Source organism: Nelumbo nucifera, chromosome 1 (genome assembly GCF_055504915.1).
Source record: "Nelumbo nucifera cultivar China Antique chromosome 1, China Antique-T2T, whole genome shotgun sequence".
NCBI classification, from domain to species: domain Eukaryota; kingdom Viridiplantae; phylum Streptophyta; class Magnoliopsida; order Proteales; family Nelumbonaceae; genus Nelumbo; species Nelumbo nucifera.
Window position 1 is genome coordinate 81578761 of NC_142649.1, and position 11135 is coordinate 81589895.

The following is an 11135-nucleotide window of genomic DNA, read 5'->3' on the forward strand; positions in this document are numbered from 1 at the left end:
CTTGCACATTTTCCTTCTATAGAGCCATTTCAAAAATCAAGTCCTTCACTCTTTTCTTTTTTTTTTCCCCTCTCCATGATCTAGCTTCACTTCCAACACCTCTCCTGCTACATTGGCTAGCAAGTCACTTGTTTCCTTTGTTCTATAATCAATTGGAACATTAATTATCCTTACCCAAACATTTAGATTGAAAAAATGTATTGTTGTGGGCATTTGTATCAGTTGACCCCTAGCCAATAAGCGGGGGTAATCTTTGATTGACCACAACTCCTTATTCAAAAGCTTGATGATATCATTTTCTCTGGTAAAGGATATCTAGAGAATATCATCACTCGCTCGTTCAATGTTAAAGCCCCCTTTAATCCACCACCACATATTCATTATTTGTGCTATGATTCTAGACACATTGAGCGGCATGTCTAAAACTATCATTGAAAAGAGTCTGTCCTTGTTCTCTACTTTATTTTTTAACACCTTTGTTTTTTTTTTCTCACTTTCTTCCTCCATCACACACTAAATCTCTTTCACGCGATGGTACTTTCAAACTTTCTCTTAAGCTCCTCCTAGAGAAGAGACAACTTCAAACTCCTTAGCAGAGTACCAACTATGGACAAAGTCAAATAACTTATCATTTAGTGGTTCTGCTCATGTGAGCAGGGTGCCATGTGAACTATGGTCTTATTGGAAGTAAGTAGACTCCAAGCTTTGCCTTTTGCCCTCTGTCAATTAATTCCATTCTCATATGGCTGACATGTACTTAACAATCAAGGGATATTTGTCATGATTAAAAATGCAAGGGGATCTTTGTCACAAATGAAAGTAAAGCATGTATTTACCATTGACCCCATAGTAGACCTATTCACGGGTTGGGCTTTGGGCTTGACTTGACTTTACGCTATGTTGGGCTCGGGCTTCAGGTTGAGCCCATTCAAACTTTGGCAAAAGCCAATCCCAAACTTGATCCATGAACAAGTCTACACCATAGTGTAGGGAGATCTTTGTAATTAGGGTTATCGATAGGACTGGCTTTAGTCCAATCCGATCTAGTCCATTATGAGTTCATTACATATGGACCAAGTCCAATCCAATTTGATTAATACTCTATACCATTTTGGACTAGTCCAATTCAATGTTTGGAATATCCAATCTATTTAATTTGGTTTTAATTTAAATGGGTTCCAATCCAAACCTAGTCTATTGACACTTATCTTCTTATCTTATATCAATTGGCTAGATATCGGTGCAATTCAATCCAATCCAATATAAATTCATTACGGGTGGAACATGTCCAATCGAATCCAATAAATACTTTTGACCCTTAAGTTTGGATTGGTCCAATTCAATATGTCTTACTAGTCCATTCATTCCATCCAAATTGATTTTTATTTAATTTACCCTAAAAACTTAGCATGATAGCACTCTTTTAGAAATCCTTCTATCCCTATTTGGTAGAAAAAATGCCAAGGAGAACTGATTGACCTAAGAAAAAGCTTTACACTCTTTTAAATCGATCTAAAATTGGAGATAGTTTTGCCACCCTCTTGCAATGGGTTCTATTGTAATCCCCTTGGATTCTTCCTCCTGTCAAAATCAAAATTAAAATCCAGTGTGCATCCTTGTTTTGATGTCACAACAACTCCCACATTATTATGTTTTGTGGACTTTGAATCATTTTTCGGTTTCATATATGAAAGACCCAAATAATCACTTGATCAATTATAACTTTGTTCTTACTTTTTTTTTCTCTTGAAAATATGTTCATCTCTCATCTTAAACGCTTCATAGAATCATTGTACATGCACTAGTACATATTCATTTATTATTATTATTATTATTATTATTATTAAAATAATATATATGGTGTATTTGGTTTTGTAAATAGTATTGTAGGTATATGTTGATCGCTATGACTATGGGGACACAAAAGGTGCTAAATTGACACCACAAGAACACCCGTGACGAGTTCACGACTCGACTCACACTCGCGATGAGCTCAGAACCCGCAATAACTTGCGATGAGCTAAAAAACCTGAAATAAGCTTGCAATGAGCTCAAGACCACCACGGAACCGCAATAACGAAGGCAGACTCAAAGCCACCGTGAGTCTGCGATAAACACAAAGCCATCGTGAGGTTGCAATGACCTCAGAACTATCATGAACCTGCGATGAGATCAAAATCATTGCAAACTTGCGAAGTCCAAGACCATTGTAAGTCACAACGAGTGAACAAACACGTGTTTCGTTAATAATGTGTGTGACAAAACACCCAGTAGGATTAGAAAAGACACGCGAGTTAAGTATTGACATCACAGTGCCACATTAGTCTAAGAGACTCGCGAAAAGAAGTAGCACACGTGTATTATGAGAATCTTCAGACAAAAGGAAACCATGTCCTTGAGATATCTCATAAGACACGTGGCAAAACCCTAATGGTGTTCCCTAACAACTGACACCGAATCCAAGATTCCCTTCCCTAGTGGGAATCAAACACTTTTAACTCATTTCCTTCAGGACCTCAGGATCTCTTTAGGGGTCCAACTCATAACAAGGACATCATTTTACCATTCTATTCACCCTAGCCAACCCCCGCATGTAGTCGTACCTCCCTACTTACAAGTATATTTAGAGCTAATATTTTGTAGTTGAGCACAATGTGAATCTCTAACTGCAAGCAATTCTTGATCGAATTGGTAATGGAGAACAAGCAATTGTGTATCATTTTTTGGGGTCTAACAAACAACTTAATATTTTTAAATGCTTTTTTATTCTTTTTTTTTGTGTGGGAATGGTGTAGTTTAACAATAAATTTGCATATGAAGTCAATTCGTTTAAGGTTGTTAGGTTCTTTGGTTTTTCCATGGTAGATTGGAGTTGTTTTCTTTTCTTTTCATTTTTTTTTTTGGGGGGGGGGGTAAATTATAAAGACCCCCTTGTACTATGGGGTTAGTGATAAATACATCCTTGAATTTTCATTTGCAACAAGACCCCTTGAACTTCCACTTTGCGGCAAATACCTCCTAACCATTAAACCAAATGACAAATGCATTAAATTACCAAAATACCCACTTGAAATTTCCTTACTTTCCTTTTTATAGCCATTTTCTCTTAAACCCTAATTGATAAAAAAAATGCTTCCATTTTCTCCAAACTAAACCAAATAATAAGAATAATTTCATTGTCATAGAAAAAGTTTTTTTTTTTAATTCCTAGTTTATTTCACTAACATAAATGTCTCTCTTCATCTTAAAATATAAAGGGAAAATTCCTAATAAGTACCTAAACTTTTGGGGTTGTGTCAAGTCCGTCCCCGAACTTCAAAATGTGTCTATGCAGTATCCTAAACTTTCAAATTGTGTTTAATAGGTCCCTGCTATTAACAATTCGTCAGTTAATTTTGGAAATATCAAAACTACCCGTCAGGTGTCATATAATTTTCTTTATCTACCACTTCCACATAAACCTATTTAAACAAAACTCTTTCCGTTTAAATCTTGGTTCCAAGCAATCTTGTTTTCTAGTTTGTGGAGTGATAGATTACTGATTATCGATGATGAATCTGTGGTTAATGAAGTCAAACCCAAACACAAATAAATTCTGAAATAAGCAAAGAAGAAAGTAAGTTAGAACATTGTGATGCAACATTAACAATCAATAGAGCCTTTCCCTTGTAAATGCTAGGATTGACATCATTTCCCCTTACACCCTAGCTAAGATAGGAAGGTTGCAACAACTATCCAAGATGGATTTTAGAATATACAATAAATTTTCATCAGTTACATAAAATTTTTAAAAAAATTAAAGAATATATAGGAAATTGTAGCAATTGCGGGATAGAAGACAATGAACAATGTCTTCTTTCAATGGTAGTTTTGATGTTTTAAAAGTTTTAAGTGACACATGTCATTACGTGATACAAAGAACTGACAAACTGTTAATGACAGGGATCTATTAGACACATTCTAAAAGTTTGGGGACTGACTTGACACAACCCCTAAAGTTTAGGGTACTGATAAAGGATTTTCCCAAATATAAAAATTATAAACTTATTTATCTAATAAATCAAGAAAAACTAAATGAAACCATGAATTTATATCCATAAAAAAGAAACTTGTACCATTTCATTGGAATGTTGAATTAAATCAGAAATATGCAAGGATCTATTATAGCAGCATAAAGGACTTCAATGTTATATTTAGAAATTAATTGAATCATAAATCATTCTAATAAATAAGAAAAATGGTAATTTGGGGATTTAAAAAAAATTTAAACAACCCGATGAGATTCTTTTTCAAAGTTAAGTGAAGGAACTCTAACAAGGGGTATGTCAAAGAGAAAGTTCAAGGGATCTTTATAACAAATAAAAGCTAAGGGGGTATTTATCATTGACCCCATAGTACAAGGGGTCTTATAATTTACCCTTTTTGGGAGTGTTAAAAAGGACATTTTAATATATTTGTGATCAAATGTGCATATTGAACATCTACCCATGAATTTAAGATAAAATCCTTTATCTTCCTAGAAAGTAGGCTTAAAGCTTCATTTACTGATGGAAAGTTTAATCAATCTCAAGTATGGAGTTAGGGACAGAAATAAATTAGAATACAAATAGGGGATATGATTCCCTCCAAGCAAAAACTCTACACACACGCGAAGCATAGGAATCCAGTCCTACATTGGAAACATTTCCCCATGAATTTAAGATACATTTACATAGATATTTCCAATGTAGAGCTGGATGTTATGTGCAAGAGGTTGAGCTTATAAGGCTATGGGCACATCTCAGTCGATTTAATTTGATATGGGCACACCATTGAGGATTTAATTTGACGTGGCCATATCACATGTTTTATATATAAGCTGAACATGAACAAAATGGATTGTTGTGTGGAACTTAAACTTTTGACAATTTAGCAAAGAGAACATTATTTAAATCTCCCCTAGTGTTTGGAGTAAATTATACTTGAACCTCCCTTCGGATAATTTAGAGCCCGTTTGGGAGGGCTTGTGCGTTGAGTTGAGTTACATTGACTTAGCCGTGGTCACAAATCACCTGTGTTCCGGACAAGTTTCTGGGAGTATTTTCACTTCATATTCGTGTTTTTTGTGTTTGGAATGCCAATATTGGTTTTTTGAATTTTCACCAAACACAACTTATATCAAATCCGTGTGGGGCTCAGCCAAAATCATACCAATAAGCATTTGCATGTAGGAAATAAGCCTGAATAGGTGTTTTTTTTTTTTTTCAGAAACCGTTTTGAATAAGCTTAAGATTTTGTCTTCGTCAGTTTTTTAATTGTTTTTTGAAAAAAGTGTTTGATGAAGGATGATTTGACCCGATTTATGAAACGGCGACACATGGGCGTTGACTTAGCGTAAGCGACAACTCAGCATTGTGGTTCAGTATGGCTAAGTGATAGGCTTATAAAGCAGCTCGCTACGTGGTAGCGGGGTAAAGGAGGGGCTCGCCACAATGCGAGCTTTGGGTCCCCCGAGCTACCTCAAGGGATATTCCGAGGCAAACTTTAACTTGCGAGCTAAGAATGCCAGCTCGCCCGAGTTCCCGAACAAGGCAAGTCATCCGAGGACCAATTCTATTAAGGGTACTTCTGAAGTATTTGAAGCTCGTTGCAAAGTAGTTCGCGAATGGGCCGCACGAGCATTCCTCAGGAAGCTTCTATTTAATAAGCCGTACCAGTCAGACTTGGCCACGTCCCTAACTGACGGCGCAATCCCTATCCTTTCGACAGTCAGCGCCCACATCTCTAAGTAGGCGGAGGCGTGCCTGTCACTTTGGGGATGTGTCACTCGCCCGGGTAAGGAGTACGTCCCAACGGCCACCTGCGCAGCCCTGGCAGGTAACAACTGTGGCAGGGACCCAGTGGCGGTTATGCCCAATCTCACAAGAGTGCTCTTATAAATGCCCTCAGGGCAGAGGAGAAAGGTCTCCTGGAGACCTCCAACCTCTTGAATATAGTGATAAAGTGCGATCTCCACTCTTAGCTTTTGTTTCTCTTTACTCCCCATACACAGTACTAACTTAAGCATTGGAGTATTCCTTCCTCCCATCTTCTTAGGTGCCGCTCGTTGCCAACAAGGAGTCAGTCAGCCGCCAGCTAAAAGTGCCCGGATCGCGCCACAGTAGTGTTTATTGGATTTCTGACCTGTCTTGGTCTATTCCAATAAGCACTTATGCGTTTAGGAAATAAGTTTGAACAATTGTTTTTTTTTCCAGGAAATAAGTCCTTTTTGAATAAGTTAAAAATTTGTTTTGTTAGTTTAATATATTTTTTTAATTGCTTAATTACTTTGTGAAAAAGTATTTATTTGAGTTAATTGACTAACTCTATTCTTACTATTTACATATTGTCTTAGAATACCCCTAAGCTTTTTAACAATTGTCCAAAACATCCTTGTCATTAATGTCCGTTAACAGAGACAAAAAAGACTATTTTACCCATTATTCTCATTCAAAATTTTAAAATAAAACAAGAGAAAGAGTAGGTCAATAGAAGAGAGCGGAGGTAGGGAGATCGAAATGCAATTTTGTTCTCATATTGCTTCAGATTTATGCGCAACTGTCATTGGTGGATAGCGCAACCTTCAGGCTTGCAGTGCTTCAACCTTCAAAGAAGCTTTATGTTTTGTGCGCCTAGGAAAAAAAAGGCAGCCCGTAGGACTAATCTAACATTTGCCAATAGGATTCTTCATCTTACCTTGAAGTCTTTCAAGTAGCAAATCTCTTTCTCTCTATGCGTCATTTACATTGAGAACCCTAGTCTTTCAAGTATGAGATTAGAATATTTCGTGGTATTTGCAGAAGGGAAAGTCTATGATGCGTAAAAGATATGGTATAGGAAGAGTTTTGACTAATCAAAATCCACCCATGGATTTTGATAAATAACACCTAATTGGCTACCACATTTATGATTCCAGTTGACTGGTAGATATCATATCTTTTCCGTATCATAGTCAAACCCTTTGCAGAAAATATTAATTGTTTTAGTTCTCAGTGTGTTCGCAAAAATAAACGGGTTCAGATTGTTTTTCATTGTTCATGGATAAAATTAGGGTTAGGGTTTTGTTGTTGGTCATATGAGTTTCAGATTGTTTATGAATAAAATTAGGCTTCAGTTTTGCGGGGTTTATTTCACAATAGAGGAGAATTGCGTTGCAACTATGCCCTTTTGATCTAATGTGCACGCTGAATTGTTGATGAATAATATCAAGTGAGGCGTGTCCCGAAAGTGACTAATGAATGAGTTGATGATTTGATTCTTAACCATCAATCAATGTAATTCTTAACTCTAATGTCAGAATTTGTAGGTTCAAAGTACATAGGTGCCGGCTTAGAATTGATGCCAATTCACGGGCAGGTATAAATGCATAAGATGTGTTTTTTCTGACGTTTTAAATGTTTATAATTGTATAATGAGAATAAAAAATCAACATTGGATGTATCCATACTTCTCTATTTTTTTAAAGATTGGATTTAGAGAAAGGCTTTTTTCTTCTTGATGATAGAACTTGGAAGGCTAGAATAAAATGACCCATTAGCATGCTGGCATTTTAAGACGATAGGTCCATAAATGAAGATTTTAGATATATCTCTGAATGGCCATGGATATGGAGAGAGCAGACTTAAACGAGAAGGTATTTTAGAAATTTTTGAAAAATATATCAATGATATAATGTTATATGGGACGAAATATTAACGGTAACGACAATTGTTAGAAAACTTAAAAAGATAGTCTGAGAATTACCCAATCAACTAAACGATAAAGGAAGGTCTGAATCACTGGTGGCGCTTATTAATGTTTTTTGTGGTCATTATATTTATCCGGGTTTTCATTATATGTAAACATAAATTATTAGTTTTTCACCAAACATTAATAAAAGCTTAGTGGGTAAACACTCCCCAACTTATTTGCATAAACCCTAAACCCTAAATGCTGTCATCCTATTCCTCTCTGCGCGTCGAGCAAACTGATGAGTGATGGCGCTTATACGCTTCGAATTCGGTTCACAATCTGTCGTTTCGAGGGTGTTTAGGGTTTTATTCTACTCGACCGATGGAATAATATCTTACAAGTCGAACGACACATTATACCGGAGAATTTCGCCGGCCGGAGATCCAAGGGATTCGATAGTTCCAGTGCTCGATCAATGGATCAAAGAAGGAAAAACTTTTACCAGGGACTATCTTCAAAGGATAATCAAGCGGCTTAGACATTACAGACGATACAAACATGCTCTCGAGGTACTTCAATCTCTTCCTCTATTGGTTTTCATTCCTCCTCCCCCCACTTCTGTCCGTTCATTGCTTCGATGTCATGGGAAAACATTTTCCCTGACTTTTATTGATCATGGAAAACCGAGGGTTAATTGATGCTCGATTTAACCACCTCTAAGAAATATTGCTCTCTCTAGTCTCTACCCTGTGCGATAGAACTTAAATGGATAAGAAACGATTTAAAATTATTTTAAAAGCTACAGTTTATGGGTTGTATCATGGGCCAAACAAAAGCTGCGAAGACTTCTGTTGGAGGATCATACTTCACCTCGATGGTGCATTTTTTCTTGATCGTATTCACCTCGGTGGTGCATTGTCACACTTTCGCCCAATGCAGAAGCCTGTCCAAGCATTACTCATCCATGTCACCCCCAGAAGTAGTAATAAAGCAGCTAATGTTCTAACTTCTTTAGCTGTGAGCCTGTGAACATGGTGGACTGCTCAAATTGGCTTGGTACCCTGCCTCTTCCCATTGTTGAAATCACTGAAGAGAAGTTGAAAGCAGTCCTTTTTTCGGTTGATTGGAATTAACCTTAGGGACTCTCAAAAAAGGGTGAGATGGGTACAATTTCTGGAACTAATTTGCTACATCTGAGATTGCAATATTTTGATTGCCTAAAAAGAAGATTGCAATACACCTGAGTTTTGACACATAGGCAGGGTATAAAAGGAGACTCCTTCAGGTGATCTGTTTCTGTTATTGTTTTTATTTACCTTTTCTTCTTATCTAAAAAACACATAGAGGTTTTAATATGCTCACGCTTCATTGTATCCTTATGCCAGCACAACCCTGTGATAAGGGTGGGTTTTCTGGTTCTCATTGTTTCTTTTTTAGCATATGATTATATGGTAAGTTTTTAACTTGCCATGGAAAGATGTAGGAGAAATAATATTGTGATTGATCTTATTCACCGGGATCATTTTTTTAATCAATAGTTAACCTTAATAATTGCCAGAACACAAAATCCTGATCCCAAATTATGATGTTTGTTCGTAGATATCACAGTGGATGACCGATCAAAGGTACTTTGACCTATCAGCAGGCGATGCTGCGATTAGGCTGGACTTGATCACAAAAGTTCATGGCCTAGGAGAAGCAGAGAAGTATTTTGATTATATTCCAACACAATTAAGAGTCTTCCAGACCTACGGTGCTCTACTTAACTGCTATACACATGAGAAATCTGTTGACAAAGCAGAGGCCCTCTTTCAGAAGATGAAAGAATTAGGGTTTGCAAAGACAGTACTGACTTACAACGTAATGCTAAACCTCTACTCTCAAATGGGACAGCATGAGAAACTGGACCCCCTGATGCAAGAAATGGAAGACAGGGGCATCGGCCATGACAAGTTCACATTAAGCATCAGGATGAGTGCATATTCAGCAGCTGCTGATGTTGATGGAATGGAGAAGATTTTGACAAGGATGGAAGCTGATCCTAGTATTATTGTGGATTGGAATGCATATTTTCTCATGGCAAATGGTTACATGAAAGCTGGGCTAACAGACAAGGCATTGACAATGCTGAAAAAGTCTGAGGCATTGATCACTGGTAGACAAAGGAGGGTGGCAGTTGATTATCTTCTCACAATGTATGCTGGCATAGGGAAAAAGGACGAATTGTACAGGATCTGGAATACCTACAAGGCTTCGGAAAAGATATACAATTCAACTTATATCTGCATGTTAAGTTCATTGGTGAAGTTGGATGATATTGAGGGTGCCGAGAAGATCTTTGGGGAATGGGAATTGGGGGGTACTTCCTATGACTTCCGGGTTCCAAATAGGCTTATATCTGCTTATTGCAAAAAGGGTCTTCTAGAGAAGGCTGAAGCAATTATAAGCAAGGCCATAGAGAAAGGGAAGAAGCCACTATCAAGTACTTGGGATCTTTTGGCATCTGGGTATTATGAGAACAATCAGATTCTAAATGCAGTGGAGACACTAAAAAAGGCAATCATGGCAAGCCGGCCTGGATGGAGGCCAAACCATGCCACTCTGGCTGGTTGTCTGGAATATTACAAAGAACAGAGAGACGTTGAAGGAGCAAGAAAGTTAATTAGGTTACTTGGCAACTCGGGTCATTTCTCAACAGATGTGTGTGATAGGTTGCTGAATTACATAGAAAATGGAAATCCAGATATGAACATACTTGACCAGATTGGTGAGGATGCTTTTGGTGATGATGAGGGAAGGCAGGGAGTGATGAACCCAAGGGTGGAATGTTGCAGTTAATTTGACAATTGAAGCATCTTCCAGACAACCCAAGGCTCATAATTTTGCATCTTGGGAGGGACAAGCTTACTTTGAAGAATGGGCATCCTACAGAAAATCACCCTGCTGTGTTTTACGAAGTCATGTTCTAAGACAAAGTGATTACCCTGTAAGGTCAAAGTAATTTTGCATATAGCCCTCAATTTGACGGTCACAATTGTCTTCAAAGCGAAACTGATTTGTTAAAATCAATAATAGGTTCAGGGTGGTTTAGAATGTATGATGTATCATTGAGATAGTAACTATTACCTAAAGTTTTTAGAATCCTTGATATGTACTGAAGCATTTATCTTTGATATGTATTCTTCTATTTAACAATTAATCCATTGTTAATGATAGTGATTCTAGTATTATAGTTTGTCATTTTGCTCAGTTGAGGTGTGGAAACCAGGTTAGAAGAACCCAATCTATGCTCCCTAGGAGAAAGGATTAGCTGAGTGCAATAGCTCAGTGGGCTGTGGAACCCATGATGACCAACAACCCATCTAACTTTTCACCGTGGGTCTCACATATTTCTATCACTGGTGTGGGGCATTATCATTGGTTCCACAGCTAGCTGAAGAGCCATT

General features: G+C 37.3%; 1 protein-coding gene across 1 annotated transcript; it reads left to right on the forward strand.

Moving 5' to 3' along the window:
• Window positions 1–7884: 7884 nt before the first annotated feature.
• On the forward strand, window positions 7885–10837 carry LOC104587150 (pentatricopeptide repeat-containing protein At2g20710, mitochondrial). The gene is made up of 2 exons (XM_010244627.3): window positions 7885–8258; window positions 9289–10837. Exons 1-2 carry the CDS (start codon window positions 7995–7997, stop codon window positions 10525–10527), a joined length of 1503 nt encoding a protein of 500 aa, XP_010242929.1. The 5' UTR covers window positions 7885–7994; the 3' UTR covers window positions 10528–10837.
• Window positions 10838–11135: the final 298 nt, after the last annotated feature.

Excerpts from the sequence above, each read along its gene's own strand:
- LOC104587150 (XM_010244627.3), top strand. The coding sequence starts at position 7,995 with ATGGCGCTTATACGCTTCGAATTCGGTTCACAATCTGTCGTTTCGAGG. Across the intron at positions 8,259-9,288 it reads GATACAAACATGCTCTCGAG|ATATCACAGTGGATGACCGA; the intron begins GTACTTCAATCT and ends GTTTGTTCGTAG.